This window comes from Trematomus bernacchii, unplaced genomic scaffold (assembly GCF_902827165.1).
Source record: "Trematomus bernacchii unplaced genomic scaffold, fTreBer1.1, whole genome shotgun sequence".
Lineage (NCBI taxonomy): Eukaryota > Metazoa > Chordata > Actinopteri > Perciformes > Nototheniidae > Trematomus > Trematomus bernacchii.
Window position 1 is genome coordinate 9,829,041 of NW_022987313.1, and position 17,175 is coordinate 9,846,215.

Here is a 17,175-nt window from a genome sequence, read left to right on the forward strand (position 1 = left end):
GTGGTTCCTACTTGCTCCAGATATAGGATGTAGGATACTAGCATTTAACTATCACTGTCACCACAATCACCACCGCTTATTTCGGGACTCTTTACATTTCATACATATACATCCTTTATGACAAAAATAATCAAAAACGACATTCAAGAGATCATATCAAACCAACACTCTCCAAACAGTACAATGGGTGCACCATGCGAGAAGGAAAAACTCTTTCATGGAAAGCTCAACCTGACGCCAACCCGCCAGTCTCTTTTCACGGTTTTTAATTTCCGCATGAAGGCAGGAGCCGATCTTCTCAACGGGCCGTTAACTATCCGAGGTGATGGGATTGATTGTTTTCTTATCTTACATAAGGGAGGGAAAAAGAGGGAGTATACTGGGCTGCAGCCGGGTCAGGGTGGGACGGTTCAGATCCCTGCACTGACTCGGTTAATGTAGGGTTAGGGGTAACTGGAGAGCAGCGGGGTCACAGGTCAAAGGCCAGGAACAGGGAGGATCACAGCGACCTTTACTAATGCTACGTCTAATGACACAGCGAGGTCAGGATTAAATGGACAGGGCCAGTGTGTGATCCAGCAGTGGCTCGTTTGTGATCTCTCAGCATGAAGGAGAATGCACAGAGTCGTTTTTATGGACATACTAAAACTTTGTGTAAGTGTGACATACTATTTTTAGCCCAAATCATTTAGCTGAAATGTCATATTATAGTCTGGATTGTTAGGAAATATATATTAAACGAAGCATCATAGCATTTTCAGCAATGCATCAACTGAAATGTACAGTATGTTCTGATGCATCATAGAAGGAGATAAAATAGATATAAAGAGTGAGATCAGTTCAACTCATGGCATTGAACCAGAAACGGTCATAAAATGGGTTCATACTCCCATCTTGTGGCTGGGAAGTGTACCAGCAGCCATATAGAGGGATCTGGGAAAGTAGTTAGTAGAAATAAACAATCATTTTATTCAGTAAAAATAATACACACACTCTCTAGGAATTCAAACTGAGTATTATATGTATTAGCCTGTAGAAATACATTTAACAGCAGGTTTTAAAGTCTAATGTTAAGGCTTAGCGGTGGAAAACCTGAAAGAAATACGATTCAATTATATTCGTCTCATAATTCTGAACTACGGGAGTCCGACGTTTAACATGCGAGTTGTCCTCTGTAACCCAGAGCAAGCGTGTTTCCATGTGTGTTTGCTTTTCCATTAAAACAAGACCGAGATGCAAATCTGGTTGCTGTCAAAGTCAATGTGAACAACCTGACTCTTAAACTGACCCAACAAGAACCCCCCCTCCCTTCATCAGATCTTCCCTTTCATCCTCTGATGAGCTTAATCCAGGCAATTGGAGACATTGCCTCAACCAGTTGTAGTCTAAAGGAAACATGTCACTATCTTCCATCCCAGGGCAGCGTTTCAAACACAGATGCTCGTTCCCCTGTCCCTCCGAGGGCCCGATGAACCATATTGTGCTCGGTGAACAAAGACAGTCTTGATTGGGGCCTTAGCATCTTCTGAGGGTCCACTGTTCTCATCCTGCTGGAATGCTGACTGAAAACTTTTGTGGTCAGCCATGTTTCAATTGCCTTTTTAGGTTTTGAGGTTGGAAAGAGAGATGAATGGAGAAGTATAGTGCGAGAGGAAGAAAAAAGCAGGGGCCAGCTGCTGGGAGTATTTGGATTCGTAACAATACCACAGAGCAAAACACACATTTAGGTATAGGAAAGGGAGGGAGAGGGTTAGATTTCTGGTTATGTAATGCAGCGAGCTGTTTCTTGATGTTAGGTTTTTGTGTCAGCATGCGGCGCCAAGAAAAAGAGACTACTGTTAGCAGCTTCTTAATAAAGACCAGGCAGTAGTCGCGTTACACATTGCGAGGCCAGGCGAGGACTGTTCAGCAGCGGCAGCAAGTAAATATTATGCTGCAAGATCAGTCACCTCTAAACGTTTCAAAATGCATAAACACACACAAGTGACTCCAGCAGATGTTCGTGGAATTTAGGAATACATTAGCCGCTAACGCTCGGAATGAGGGTTTCGCTGTCTCTGCTTTTCTCTCCTCTTTACTCATCTTCATCACAACAACATTGAACTCGAGGTCGCAAAATGTATCCAGGACAGATTATAGACTCTTACTTATGGACAGTGGTACATTTCTGTTCCATATTACTGGGACTTCAAACAACCATGTATGTATGAGTTGCATTGTGGGGACATTGATAGAGCTCAAAAGGATAAAGACAAAATATAACAGAATATCAAAATACGACAAGGCTGCTACAATATGTTTAGGGCTGCAAAAAAAGTTTTATAGCCAATTCATCTGCATTATTTTAATATCTAAAGTGGCTTGAGTTTTGCTTTAACGTATCATTAGGAAGTAAAAACTGATGGCATAATAAAATGGCTAAACAATGTCACCATTAGTGTTTGGATTTGTTCCCCACTTACCAAAGACAATGTATGTAAGGGCCATTATATTATGCAATCAGCTTTTACTAACACTAACCCTAACCTTTATAGCCAATTAATCTGCATTATTTTATTATTTAAAGTGGCTTGATTTTTGTTTTAACATATCATTGAAGTAAAAGCTGATTGCATAATATAATGGCTATAGAACAATGTCACCATTAGTGTTTGGATTTGATCCACAATTACCAAAGACAATGAATGTAAGCTGGTCGGTGGTGAAGAAATGTACGTTACTGTGGAAAACAAAAAGCAGTGTGTCCTGTGTTGTCAGTAGGCAGTGATAACAGAAAGCAGTTGGTTGTCTTTGCAACAGTGGCGCCAACAACACCACCACTTTGAAACACTGCAGACCTTGGCCACCCCTCTCACCGCATGGGACTATCTATAAAACGTCCACTACAATTGTTTTGTCTGGCCATCAGTCAAATCCTCACATTTAAAGGCTGGAACCAGCAGATGTTTATTATATTATATTGAAAAACACTGATTACTCACTCTTTAAAAATGATTTAATAAAAAGATTTATGTTTCCGCAATTGTCCAATCAATAAATATTTCAGCTCTGTATTTGTACTTTCCCCCACACTTCAGTTGCATTCTCTCAGACCAGAGAATGTCCCAGACCGCAACACGTTCAGTGAAGCCGAGTCAATACGCAGACAGAGTTACAACCGTGTCTCTGAAAAACATGTAGTGAGCTGATTATTACCAGTCAGATAAATGTTTGTTTTGGAGAGCGTTGCTTTGTTTACATGTTGGTGGCTATTAATGCTGCTCTAGCCTTTAGAGACCAAAATAGCTCCCATCTGCTCATGGTAAAGTTAGGAGTTTTCAATAGTGTGTTCATTAAAGGGGAAAAACTGTGGTTCACCAACAATTTTGTTTTTCGGGTTTTCAAATCACCCCCCCACCACACACACACACACACACACACACATTTACAGTAGCCAGTTCTGACTTCAATTTGTCATGAAGTGCCTGGCAAGTCTCTCTCAACATTATATATGTGCTGCTATTTTTGCCCAAAGTCCATTAATCATACTTTTGCCCCGAGGCAGAATGTGGCATAAAATGTATACAAAAAGGAAAACATTAGCTAATCAAAAACAGGAGACGGACCGGAGACATTCGGACAGCTTCCATGTTGTCTCACTGTCTATGAATCTCTGTTAAGTGAGGTTATATGAGGTACTTATCTATAGCAGTGGAGAGCTGTTGGCACGGCCCTAGTTTGGAGAAGCAGGATGGAGTACAAGGAAGCTAAACACAGGCTGCTGGGGCAGCACAATTTATTAAAGCCTAGATAAAAAATGTTTTATCAGTTAAGTGTACTTTATTTTTAGAATGTAAAAACCGCTTTACATTACATTACATGTCATTTGTTAGACGCTTTTATCCAAAGCGACTTACATACATTCAGTACTGTGGACAATCCCCACAGGAGCAATTTTGGGTGAAGTGTCTTGCCCAGGGACACAACGACATGCTGACTGCAGTGGGACTCGAACTAGCTACCCCCTGATTCGAAGTCCAGAACTCTAGCCACTGAGCCACAGCCGTCCAGCTTCACCTTCGGAAACCCCTTTTTACAGAATTTAATCCGTTATCTATGCTTACCAGACTACATTAACTTCAACAGTCATTTTACCTTGAATACAAAAAGGGCAGTTGCTGTTCTACCACTGTCTGGATCGGTTAGTACTGATTTTGTCAATGAAGTCTGGGGGCTTTAAGGAGGGTATAAATAATGACTTTGGTCCCCAGTTGGAAACAGCTGTCATGGTCTGACAGATATTGATTATTTGAAGGTGGCTAGCAGCAGGACATTGCTCAGCCTCCATTCTTCTGAAAACTGGGGTCGTGCTGACCTTCATTTACTGTACTGTAGGCCATACACTGGATAAGTACCACATAAAATCCCACTTGAAATAAATCCAAACTAATCCTTCACTAAATGCGATTTGAATACAGGTGAAATCAAATCAAATAATTAACTTCCACCTACTATGTGGACTCGTGGTTGCCGGGACAGGTCATGTAGGGCACGTAGGCGGCTATGGACTGGATCTGCCTCATGAACTCGTCTCCGATCCTGGCGTTATCCTGGAATATTGACAATCAGGGGTTACTACATGACGACAATGATTTTTTCCCATGGGATAACATTGTTTCTCCAAATTAGATTAAACTATGCAAGTCAATTTTCCAGACGGCTTCAGGAATGCATAGCCTACAAACCTCACTCAAAACAGAGGCTATTTCTTTCTTAGATACACATTGTGGTTAAAAGCTGTTCTCACGGCTCGTACCTGCCGCAAACATAATGACCCATCACACAAAATTCCCTTTCTCTGCTTTTCTATTTATAATATCAGTGAGGCCACTGAGTGTACGTGCACCATTCCAGCTAAAAAAACACATCTTGGATGAATTATGGTTATTAATGTTTGCCGTAGTCTGCTGATTACATTTAGCATTTCGCACGAATAATGCAGGATTTGAAGAAAAATGATATGACCATCGAAGACAAGTTTATGCCCTAATATCACAGATGACAGGGAGACAATGAGCAAATATGTTATTGGGACTTAAGTTTGAGGTTTGAAATGGCACTTATTTTATTCAAGAAATACTTTTGGCGATATGACCCTGACTCTCGTCTTTCACCACAGGCTTACGGCATTTCACAGTAATGCTAATCATAAGCTGTGTGTCTCAACCACAGCGGAGGGCCTTAATATGAACCAATAATAAACAGTGGAGAGTCTCGAGATGGAGGCAGAGGAGAAGGGTAAAATGGCTTATCTCATCTGTCACTGTGGAATTAGTGGAAAATCAGAGTGGCTTTGAGAATATACGCTATCGATGAAAGAAATTCGCTGGCAGTAACCTTAAGTAGGCACATCAAAGGTCATAATATTGAAATTATAGAAGAGTAAAAATACCTCATGCATATCATAGGCAAAGTCCCCTGTAAAACAAAACAAAAGTCTACAGATTAGAAGGAAGTGTTTGTTAGCACTGCTACTTTCCCACAGTATAGAGAATGAATACCTCGGGTGCACTATGCCAAAATTAGTTCCCACCCAAAAAATGTGTTATTCTTTTATTATATGAAAAAGCAAATGGAAGATTTTTGGTAAATTTGCTTTATCATTTTTTTTAAGAGTTAGATGAGATTAATGCCACTCTTATGCTTAAAATGATGCAGTTAAATTATCTTAGCATAAAGACTGGAAAAATAGATAAAGATATGTCTATAATCTATGAAGTTATCGCTAATCTATAAAATAAATGTGATAAAAAAACATGTGTTTTTTACAGGGAGTTGCATGCTGGGATTTTTTTAGTGATCTCAATATATTACGACTTTGTATATTCATCCCCCAAATGAATCTTATCTGCTGTTGGCTATAGGTTATATAAAGTGTACATTAATAAGAATGGCATCTGTTTTCTCATCTAACATTTTCCAAAAACCAAACTATACGTTTAATAAATAAACATTGGGCTAGCGTTAGCCACAAGCAAAATTGTGATCCCACTTTATGAGGCAATTAAATTAATTATATTCTCTGCAAACGTGTGAAGTGGCCGTAAACAAGCGTTTCATTTGGTGTTTCATTTGATAAACCAACAAAATGCAAAGATAAATTATGCTGTAATTTTATTATCCTGGCATTTAATAAAAGACAGGAGCCAAAAGCTGTAGCGCCAGGGATTTGGTCGATCACAATTCAGCATCCAGCACATATTACTCAAAAACAACCATGAAACAGTCATTTCTATAATGATAAATATACCACTTGAGTGGATTTTATTTGCGTTACCACAATCTATTGCACGCTGTGCCAGGTATCTGTGTATGACTGCAGCCTGAGGCAACAGCTGCTACATTTTAATAACTCAGCAGCTTTCACAGTTCGAATTGTTGTAATATTTCCATCCGTGTGGATCTTACCTATGTGCAGGATGACATCGTACATGCCGAGCTGCGTCTCCTTTTGCAGCCGAGCCAGAGACTGAGGGTTCTCATTGCCCAGGTCACCATACAGAGCAAACCTGGGGCTGAAGCTAGCGCTGTCATTCAGAGCAGTGAAGAAGAACACATCGCTCCAGCCCTCATCGCTCCCACAGTGGTAAACTGAAAGTGCACAGGAGGAGAACAAATCTTTAACATGAGTTATGGTACAGAATGTCGGAAACAGAGTAATATCAAAGCTCCACCCACCATACGTAGCAGCAGGTTTGAGGCCTGTGAGCGTGACTCTGTGGATGTACATCTTCCTCTTCTCCTCTCCTGAGTCCACAAACAACGTAGCGTCGCCTTTGGCACTCATGTCAAAGAGCCGACCTCCCATAAGGCCGTACTCCACCACGCTCTCTGTCTTGTTCAAGGTAGTCCAGGTCACTACCATAGAGCCTGGCTCTCCTGTGAAAGAAAGCCCAATCATTGGAATTGTGATGTGGATTGACCTGACTGAACAACTGGATTCACTTACTGATGCATCTATAAAACCTAAGAGATGCTTATGAAAAGGCTGACTTTGCACAAGTGTGGTCCTTTTGATCTTGCCGCTGGCAGATAAGCAGACTACAGGCCAGGTACTCATTTCATCAAGACATGCACGCATTTCATGAATACCACAGTTCACCTTCATGGGCTATGCTGCACAGACTGTTTGAAACAAGGAGTAACATCAGCTATTTGTATAAAGGGTAAGGCAATTATTTGGTGTCTCTAACCTAAATGACTTACAAAAAGTGCACAGGTGGTGTTTTCAAGTAACAGGACACTTAAATGGGATGTTGCTGTTGCATTAAATAAACCTTAAAGATGCACCAAGGCCTTCAGCTTTATATCAATTATCAGCCCTGTGTTAACTTGAATTTGTGTAGAAAACTTAGTTTTTCTTGGATAAATGTCCATTTGTTATTACTTTATAACAACTGGGCCATGTATTACAACAGCCAAGCTATATCAGAAACATTTGTATAAACTCTCACACACTTGTGCGGTATAATCAAACTTTTCCTCAAACGTACTATTACTATATCTACTAACTTACTATTCACAAAATATAGTGCTCACATAGATGAGTTGCATGTGAGATTGTTAATTCTGAGGTATTTACTTCAATTCATGAAGACATTTCTGTTGTGGGTGCATGAAAGAAAAACAAATGTTTTTCATAAATTCCACACGAGCTGAGATAATGATAAACAAATCATCATTCTCGAGGTAGTATTGCTGCATAATGTATTACATGAATCACACAGACTTCGGTGAACCTGTTGCATATCTTCAGTATCCAATGTTTAGCTGCCAAAACATACCAGTGCTTTCAGTTATTATATTATTGAGTGATTTGTACAGAACATCTGTGAATCTGCAATGCATATGACTTGGATACTGGTTTGTATTGCTGAGAGGAAAAGTGTATCCCTAAAAGAAAACACATGATGAGGCTGATGGAAACAGTTGACACTAACCTGGATAGGAGATGTGAACCTGCTCTGGCTGGGTCCAAATGGGAGGAACACCGAGCACCAACAGGGGTGCGAGGCTCATCAAAACACAGGCAGCATGAACAGGAACCATTTTGAGACTGAATACAGGAACAACAGCCTGGATAAAGAAGCAACACACACCCAGGACATCAAATAATCTTGTAACTCTAATCACATGATGTTAAAAGCTTTCATGCAGACATCACATGACACAGTGTCTATTGATGTAAAACCAAGAGGATCAATGTTTTAAAATGACAACCCGTGGGATGAGAAATGCAGAACTTAAACCGCAGAGTCAGCAGCAGAGAACAGATGATGTGACAATAAAAGCAGCTGATGTTGTTTTTCATTGTGCATTCAGGGAAGTCAAAGTGAGTTCAAGTACAGCAGGGATTAGCTTCCACAAGCCACAACTTGCCTCTGATCAATAAAGTGCTTAGGCGAACAGCTGATACTGTATGCCTGACTGATCAGAGGAAAGGCACTCTCAGGGTCATTACTCACAAGGGACAAAAACAAGTTTGATTTGAGCCAAAACACAATGCCAGTAAAACTCATTATCATTTGTTAACTGCCTCATCTGACTAGCAGACTCAAAACAACACATTTAGATCAAATCTGCTCCTTTAAAAAGGTCCCATGTCATGCTTTTACGGTTATTACCCGTCCCCTTGTGTGTTATGAAGGTTGGTATGCATGTAAACGGTCTGCAGAGTCAAAAACCCTCAAAGTACACCCTGTAGGGAGTAAAACTCTAACACAGAAAAGACCTCCCCAAAACGCCTCGTTGGAGATTTCTCATTTACTTCCTGGGTATCGCTACGCAGGGATACCCAGTAGCCACGCCCAGAGCTATGGCCGCACCCTCTGCCAGCCTTTCACGAAACAAAGCTTCCCAAACCTTTCAGCGATTCATGCCGGATATGTACAGCGTAGGGCACTGAAGAACGATGCTGTTCCTACTTTGTTTGGACCAGCGTTTCTGTTTGTGTATTCATGATGTTTAAAACTGTTGTGGAAATTCCACACTTAATCACCTTCTGGTAAGAAAAGAACAAATATACAAGCTTAAACCAAAGTTGTGTTATTTAATAAAGAGTTATAGCATTTAACAGAATCAATCATATTTCCAGCTGGAAAGGACAGGTCCTGCACTAGTAGATAGTACCAGGATCTGACCCCGTTCCACCGAAAAGCAATGTCATTTATACAGATGAGACATAGGAAGGAAGGCAATCCACATTACAGTCCCAAGAAGGGTGGGGGGCAGACAGAAGGGGAAGCACAGTGTGTTAATTACAACCCTAACATCCATATGATAATTGCCTGACAATGGTCAGGGCGACACCCTTCTGTCTGAGAACATTTTGTAGAAACCTACATGCATAAACAAGCTGTTTAGGACAGAGAGTGAATACACATACTTTACAGAGATGCTGTATGAGAAACCAATGTGAGTTTGGAAAATTGCACAGTATAAATCTATTTTAGTATACCTCAACAATGGAATTATGATCAGTAGAAATGGCCATGACATGGGACCTTTAACATAGTATTTGATTTTGTAATCTGCACCATTGATATCTCAGTAGTCGCTAGAGGGTGCTCCCTGCAAACTGCATTATGAATAGATGCTTTATTCTCTGGCAATGGGCGGCGGCAGTTGATATCGGTTGTTACAGTATGTTGGCAGTCGCTTAAAAGAGATACAAGGAAGGTTTAACTCTTTATTGTCTCCGATGAGGAATGGAAAGAGGTAAGCAAATCATTTAGGACAAGTTATTCGTCTTCTATCGACGCTGTTGTGATTTGAATCAGTTTCATAGACCAATGGTTGTAACGTTAACTCGTGGTAACTTGTGTTTAGTCGGTTTATTAAGCTTTATAGCTGGCGAATTCCAACCTCTGTTATCAACGTGTGTAGCGTTACGCAAACTATACCGTTACGACAAATAAAACGTATTTGTATGTTGTACATGATAACCCCTGCACTTTAAAGATAATGAATAAGCCTCTCCAAACGCTTAAACACTGTCTGACAAGGATAAGTTAGCTAAATGTTATATTAAAAACACTCACCAAACTATCTTTGTCCCGCCGTCGGGAGCACTTCCTGGTAACGTCACAGCACAACAATGCCCACGTGGATTGTGGGAAATAGTAGTGGTTAAGCCTGTGTAGAGTAGACCATAGAATGTATATATAGGTGTAGTAGACAGAACAAAATACAACATGAATGATAGATTTAGACACACAAACTATAATGGGTGTTGACAATGATAATCTGACTGTGTGCTTGTATTTGTTTAATCAGGTAGGCTATAACAATGTATTATAGCTGCTTAAAATGGCCTTCTCTTTCTTAAGGTATAATGGACTCTAACAGTGAAGATGGAGACTACCAAAGTCTTGAACATGCCCAGAAACAGGATGCAGCCCAGTACAGAGTGACGTATCCTCATGGTAGAAACACAACAAATGTGAGTAGGTTGACACATTGATATACACACATGTATTTCTATATGCTGGTCCTCTTTTACTGCTTATACTTGTATTGTTTATCACCATGCAATATCTTTACATGCAGATGGATAAAGATAAAAGTGAGGAATTTAGCAAAAAGAGGTAGGTCATGCATGTTTTTTGGTTACATTTCATATAATGCATGATGGGACTTTGTTTTCAACGTAAAGATTTAACTTTTTACCATGACCAGGAATCCAGTGAGTCGTTCCAGCAACCTGGGGAGAGTAAAGCGGGTAGTGTCATGTAAGAGAAAGACCCATCATCTGACGCCTCGGAGGAAGCAGCATGGGACTGGGAAGACTTATGATGCTGCAAACAAGGAGAATGACATGGACTGCAGGAAGGACGTTCAACAGGAGGGATTTGACATGAACCCTTCAGAGTTCCCGCTAAATGTCAATAATAACCTAAAGACTGGTAGAACTGGCTCTGAACAAGCCGACTACTGTACACTCACTGAGGTTAGAAATACTATCATAGCCCGGGCTACATTTCTGCTTCTTGCATTGTCTTTTATTTGTTACTAATATGCAGGTAAACCATCTGAACCTGACAATGTTTTTCAGCTCACAAGGGATCATAGCACAATGACTGAGGTGCTCTTTGGAAGAAACCTGAGACTGAAAGTATCTTTAACACTATGGCAGAGAAATGTTGGAGAGCTGTTGATGTATTTCCTAAGGTATGTAGTGTGTAGTTGGTTTCCACAAAGTGACACTATTTTCACTATGATTTCAAAAGTTGACATACTTAACTGTCTTTTTACAGAATTCAAGACATTGGTGTGTTTGTTGATTTTCTACCACTGATAAGCAAAAGGTGAGTGACTGAATAATTGCAGAAGTCTGAGTCTCGCTGCCTACAAGTTGAGTTAATGTTAAGTTAAAGGAAACCTATCATGCTATATTTAAATGATATATTGTAGGGCCATACCTATATAAGGTATATTTATACGTTTCTGGTTTCGAAATACCAAACAGATCATGCATTTTAGCCATGCCTCATTTCGCTCTATGTGTTGTTTGCTGTCTACGGGTCTGATTCTGCTGACCACGCCCCCCTGCAGGAGAGGTGAGCCGCTCTGATCAGCTGCTGGGCTGTCAGAAGAGGGGGAGAAAAAGAGATCTCCGTCCTCCGTGTTTTATTATATAGAGTCGTTATTCATTTGTTTTAAAGCTCAATAAATAACAAAGAAGACCTTTGACCGGCACTTTTCTAATTTTGTCCGGAAGATTTAAACTTTAACGGACATCTTGACCGGCAAAAGTAACTGAAACTGAAACTCTGCCGCACGGTCCCCTCGTTCCTTGGAAGAGGCGGAGAGGTGGGTGTTTGTCATCTGCTGGTGGACTAACCGGAGAGAATTACAGTGCTTGCCTCGACGGGGAGGGATTGCATTGCATTAAAGCAGCGGGAGCAAACGCTTGCCTCGGGGAGGGAGAAAGAAAGCCACAGCGGAGAATAAACAGAATTGTAACCATGGTAACCAAGTCTTCTTCGCTGCTTTTGTGGCAGACTACAGCGCCACTTACAGGCCTGGCATATGTACTACAGCGTCTCCAGCACTTTCGAACGGCAATGGCCGTGGCTGTCTCCTCCTGATTGGTGGAGTTGGCCCAATAGCCGTAGCGCCACTTTCCTGACGTCAGTAAAGTGTTCAAATCTGGATCAGTTTTTATCAGATCCGTTGCAGCTCCTTTTTGAGATTTGGGTATGGAGGAAAATAGAGAGGGTTGTGTTTTCTGACACTTGGTGAGTTCCCTGGAACACCGGGGACACATATTTATGTATAAAAGACGTACAAAAGTGCATTTTGCATGATAGGTCCCCTTTAATCTAATTTTCTTTTCAGCATTGAAGAACATTCCCAGAAGGTCACCATTGGCTGTTGTGTTGACCTCTTTCCTTTAGTACGGAGAGTCCTAACCAATCCATATGAAGAGTGAGTGTTTCTGGTGAAATGTACTTCTAGTTTTGCAATGGAATTGAATTATTACAGAATAAAATGCATTGAGCACTTACAGAAATCAACAGTATGTGTAAGGATAATATAAACAATTAAGTACTAATACATTAAGATATTTCTTTTTTCTCACAGGTATATCATAGTTGGTTTAAAGTGGATTAATTCAGTTTTGAACAGCTGGTGTGAGGAATTAAGAACAAGTGGCTATAGTGGATCAACAAAGCTTCCAATGGATAAGTAAGTGCAGTTTTATGAGTTGTATGATACTTCAGACTGATTAATTCTGCATAGATTCACGTGAAGTTGTCTTGTTGTTAAAGCATACCAAAATCATTAGGACACATTTAATAAAATAAAACATATAATACCATCTACCATTTAATACAAGCCAGAATGTGCCACTATTTTCAAAAACAAAATACACATCCATTGTGGTAAAGTATTTTTACTTTGTTTCAGAAATTTCCAGGCATTTAATCAGCAGTTATTGGAGTTATGGTTTCAGGAACCTTTACTGAAATCTGTTCCAGGACCTGCTGGAGACATGGCAAAGGTCAGTACTGCATGTATGAATAACATCCTTACCACTTTCTTAATCTAAAAAGGTCTTAGTCTTACATCATGATCTTTCTCCCTAAGGCCATTGACTCCTTCCTGTCCCAACTAACCTGACGGCAAAAAGGAAACGTACAAAAGATCTTTCTCCAGGAGCAGCCTCCTAAAACACCTTTAGCAGAATCATTTGGAGCTGATGTTGTTTCTATGGAAAAGTACCTTTGAGCTTGTACTGTACCTGTCCTGAGAGGACATCTGTAGTGATGTATTTATTGACTGGATGATAGACTTGAAAAGTTTAAATACTGAGAACGTGCAATACAAATGTAATCCTGTTGCAAATGTAACTTGATTGTCAAAGTAGGATCCTGTAATCATATGATCAATGAGAGGTAAATAATGTATGTCAAAGAAACTCGGATTGTGTCCTGAATGTAAAATTGTTATACTGATATATTGTTTGTGTCTATCTTCTTTGATTGAACCATTGATGATAAATAAAATGTGTAATTTAAATGTAAAGTTTGTTGTTGAAGTACAGTATATTTGGTACAACCAAGGCAACGTTTATAAATCCCCTTTTTCAGCAGGAGAAGTGGTTTTACTTCTGAAACTGCAGCTGCTTTAACGACACTGTTCTTTACCTTAAAGTGGACCTATCATGCTATATTTGAATAATATAGTGTAGGACCATACCTATATAAGGCATATTTATACTTTTTTTTTTTCAAAATACCAAACAGATCATGCATTTTAGCCATGCCTCATTTTGCTCAATTTGACATTTTTTAGCTCTGTTTGTGTAAGGGCAGATAAGGGCAGAACAGCACCATCTACTGGCCTGGCATATGTACTACAGCGTCTCCAGCGCTTTCGAACGGCAATGTCCGTGGCTGTCTCCTCCTGATTGGTGGAGTTGGCCCAATAGCCGTAGTGCCACTGTCCTGACGTCAGGACAGTGTTCAAATCTGGATCAGTTTTTATCAGATCCGTTGCAGCCCCTTTTTTAGAGATTTGGGTATGGAGGAAAATAGAGAGGGTTGTGTTTTCTGACACTTGGTGAGTTCCCTGGAACACCGGGGACACATATTCATGTATAAAAGACGTACAAAAGTGCATTTTGCATGATAGGTCCCCTTTAAGTTAAAGCACAGTTAAAGGAATAAACTTCCAGATCAACAAAACACATTTGAGGTAAATCCCTACAATTCACAGTCTCATCTGAACTTCAGTCTCATTTGCTATTGAAGTGATTTAAGTAGAGCAGAGATGAGTGTTTGCATAGATCATATCTCTCCATTGACATGTAGGTTTACCCCCCATGACACAGATAAGTGGAGGGTTGATAGTTTTCATTAGGATGCGAAACTGAGGCTGAAGTCCAGCTGTGACTGCAGTAGAAGGCTGTGTGAAGGGACCTGCAATCTGAACTCTCAGCAGCCAACAGCCCTGCATGTATTCCAGTGATTCTCAATCAACAAGTGGAGATTAATACAGTGGAAGTGTGGAAGATTTGGGTAAATACAACAACATATGTTATGCAGGGTTGTCCTTGAAGGTAAGGCACTACACCTTGTTAGTGTTCTGTTCATTTAGTACACTGAATTCAGTAAGAAGCTTACAGTGCTGTGTTATTAACTGTTGGTTTGACAGCAAAGGAAAGTGTAGTATGCAGTGTGTGAGATGCTGGCTGCTAGCAGCGACCCTGGTGCTGCTCAGTGTGGCTGGAGTCGACATGGAGTACCTCCAAGCTGAGAACCTACATCTTCTTCCCCCTGATGAGCACAACTTGGTCCTGAACGGTGGAATGAGAGGTATTTATTTGTGCAGACTTTTACTTTCAGTTCTTTTTGCTGCTTGATGTCAGTAATGTACTTTGCTTGCAGTTGTTGGGAATTTGAAATGGTCATAACTTGTGCAGAATCTTGAAAACTCAAGCTAACAATAGAGATATAGTATGCACTATGTGTCCTGTGTTGCTTTAATCATTTTAATTACTTTTATCTTAGATTATCAGTGTGGATTATCCAAAGAGTGAGGGTCAAATTCCAAACCTAACTTGCTTAGTGACTTATTCATGATTAGTGTTATGTCCCGTGAGGTGATTTGTGTATCTTAGTGAGATCATTTTTCAGACAAACAGTTGTAATAGTTTCGCAATTGATCAAGGTTTAACATGTTTACCTGGGAGGAATTGAGAAATAGTGCTGTGCTGTTTACATCAATGTTATGACTAATCACTGGCATTGCTGTTCAATGGCTCAGTGTCGTTTTTTACGCTGCCACCTGGAGGTTTAGATATGGATGTTCTCACATTGTTCAAAAAGTGGTTGCAAGATTAATAGTAGTTTACACTTAGAATTTTCAGGAAATATAGTTATTTAATGTATTGCAGGGAGCTACATTTGAAAGGTTTGACCAATGTGTACGATGCATCTGAAGCTAAATCTAGCAGCCTGTTAGCTTCTTAGCACAAAGATTAGTTACAAGATCCACAATCAGCGACCAGCTGCCCTAAAACAATGCAGTGCTTTATCTTTGCATCTAATCTAATCGCAATAAAGCAAATTAGCAGCCACAATTTGAGGGGCACCTCTGCTTCAAAATCCTACTCAATGTGACAAGTATCAATATGGAAGAGAGTAACAAGCACCCAAAGAAACACAATGACTTCAAAGAGACACACATTTTCTACAAAGAGAGACAAACAGGCTCCTGATATTAAAAATGTAATCATCTAAGGATACATGAAGGTTGATTGTTCCATCTGTTTATCATACCTAATCTATCAATCACCTGTCAGGACTTAAATATACATTTACCCAACAGTGCTGCCCAGAGACTGCCATGAAATGCTGATGACCTCTTCGGGCAAGGCCAGAGATGGGGTTTACCTGATCCAACCAGGTGACCTCCGAATCGTGGCCTATTGTGCCATGCAGGAGGGAGGCTGGACCGTGGTGCAGCATATCACCGTCAATAGCAGTGTGGATTTCGATCGTACCTGGGCTGAGTACAAGAATGGCTTTGGGGCTGTAACTGGTGATCACTGGCTCGGAAACGAATACATTCATCAGCTCACCCGTGGCCCTGGGCGCTACACACTGGGAGTAAAACTAGTGGACCAAGAGGCCGTCACTAAGACGGGGGAGTATGATCCATTCCTGGTGGAGGGTGAATCATCAGCATACAGGTTGAGGCTGGGCTTGTTCCAGGGCTCAGCTATTGACGCTCTGACCCTGGACACAGAGAACTACCTGCATGACAACCAGAGGTTCACCACTAAAGACAGAGACAATGACAACTACTTCCAAAATTGTGCTAAGCTGGAGTTTCAGGGGGTGCCGGGAGGAGGTTGGTGGTACGACGCGTGTGCTGGTGCCAACCTCAATCGCAGGAATGTTATCTACTGGCAGAAGGACTGCAATAAGGAGCGACTGTGCAAGTATGCATGGATGATGGTGAGACCTTCAGACACAGTTAAACTGATTCAAAGTGGAGACTGCAAGAAGGATGAGCTATGAGGAACCAGGATTTGGCAACTATTGAGGGCCAGGAGTTTAGTTTTTTTAAGGACATTTTCTTTGTGCTGGACATGCAATTTACCACTTTTATTCAGAAATGCATGGACAGGATCACAAAATACTGAAAAGAACAAAAAAAGAATCACAAAATTGAAACACAGTATAAAAATGCAGTACATTTTAGCTCTAGATCCATTGATCACCATGTCAATACATGAAGCAAAAGGTCTCATAACTCCCCAAATTGCAAGTGCAGATTCATCACAGTTACAAAAAATGTTTCATGACATTATAGCTTATGACACATGTACATTTCTTTCCAAATCATCTCTGATCCAATGCTTATACGAAGGAACATTTCACAAATAGCATTTTATTTGCCACAGTACATTACACGTTTTCCAGAAGTACAATTGAAGCTATGATGACATATTTACTAAGCTACATTAATTCAGAGGAAGAAAATACTATATTTGAACGCAAAAAAAAATATCCTTTAAAAGTTACAATCTTGATTATGCAAGCAGGTTCTGACCTTAGGAAAACATGTATTAGTCCTTTAAGTTAAAATAGCAACTTTAAAATGTGCATTCTCAATACAAAT

The 17,175-nt window shown here is 40.3% G+C and overlaps 3 protein-coding genes across 4 annotated transcripts in view; 2 read left to right on the forward strand and 1 right to left on the reverse strand.

The window, feature by feature from the left end:
• Positions 1-10,166, reverse strand: part of acp7 (acid phosphatase 7, tartrate resistant (putative)) — a 27,325-nt gene extending 17,159 nt beyond the window's left edge. The window contains exons 1-6 of the mRNA XM_034122519.1: positions 10,080-10,166; positions 7,980-8,115; positions 6,718-6,918; positions 6,448-6,630; positions 5,432-5,457; positions 4,492-4,589 (exon numbers count right to left, since the gene is read on the reverse strand). Of these exons, the coding sequence (XP_033978410.1) occupies positions 4,492-4,589; positions 5,432-5,457; positions 6,448-6,630; positions 6,718-6,918; positions 7,980-8,088 (617 nt within the window). The 5' untranslated portion in view covers positions 8,089-8,115; positions 10,080-10,166. The remainder of the gene's footprint in view (positions 1-4,491; positions 4,590-5,431; positions 5,458-6,447; positions 6,631-6,717; positions 6,919-7,979; positions 8,116-10,079) is intronic.
• On the forward strand, positions 9,660-13,569 carry LOC117476144 (KATNB1-like protein 1). Its single transcript, XM_034122527.1, has 10 exons — positions 9,660-9,756; positions 10,368-10,480; positions 10,588-10,625; positions 10,717-10,987; positions 11,093-11,208; positions 11,295-11,345; positions 12,379-12,468; positions 12,625-12,729; positions 12,952-13,045; positions 13,132-13,569. Exons 1-10 carry the CDS (start codon positions 9,747-9,749, stop codon positions 13,162-13,164), a joined length of 921 nt encoding a protein of 306 aa, XP_033978418.1. The 5' UTR covers positions 9,660-9,746; the 3' UTR covers positions 13,165-13,569.
• An 897-nt stretch (positions 13,570-14,466) lies between these two features.
• Positions 14,467-17,166, forward strand: zgc:194887 (uncharacterized protein LOC571819 homolog). Of its 2 annotated transcripts, XM_034126277.1 has the most exons (3): positions 14,467-14,605; positions 14,701-14,861; positions 15,877-17,166. In XM_034126277.1, the coding sequence occupies exons 2-3, from the start codon at positions 14,717-14,719 to the stop codon at positions 16,569-16,571; spliced, it is 840 nt and encodes a 279-aa protein (XP_033982168.1). In that variant the 5' UTR covers positions 14,467-14,605; positions 14,701-14,716; the 3' UTR covers positions 16,572-17,166. The 2 variants fall into 2 exon arrangements, with proteins under 2 accessions (XP_033982168.1, XP_033982122.1); XM_034126231.1 differs by having other exon boundaries at positions 14,467-14,861.
• Positions 17,167-17,175: the final 9 nt, after the last annotated feature.

Bases quoted from the DNA above. Each gene is read 5' to 3' on its own strand.
- LOC117476144 (XM_034122527.1), top strand. The intron at 11,209-11,294 runs GTATGTAGTGTG...GTCTTTTTACAG, and splicing joins CTGTTGATGTATTTCCTAAG to AATTCAAGACATTGGTGTGT. The intron at 12,730-12,951 runs GTAAGTGCAGTT...ACTTTGTTTCAG, and splicing joins ACAAAGCTTCCAATGGATAA to AAATTTCCAGGCATTTAATC.
- zgc:194887 (XM_034126231.1), top strand. From the start codon at position 14,717: ATGCAGTGTGTGAGATGCTGGCTGCTAGCAGCGACCCTGGTGCTGCTC. The intron at 14,862-15,876 runs GTATTTATTTGT...TTTACCCAACAG, and splicing joins CCTGAACGGTGGAATGAGAG to TGCTGCCCAGAGACTGCCAT.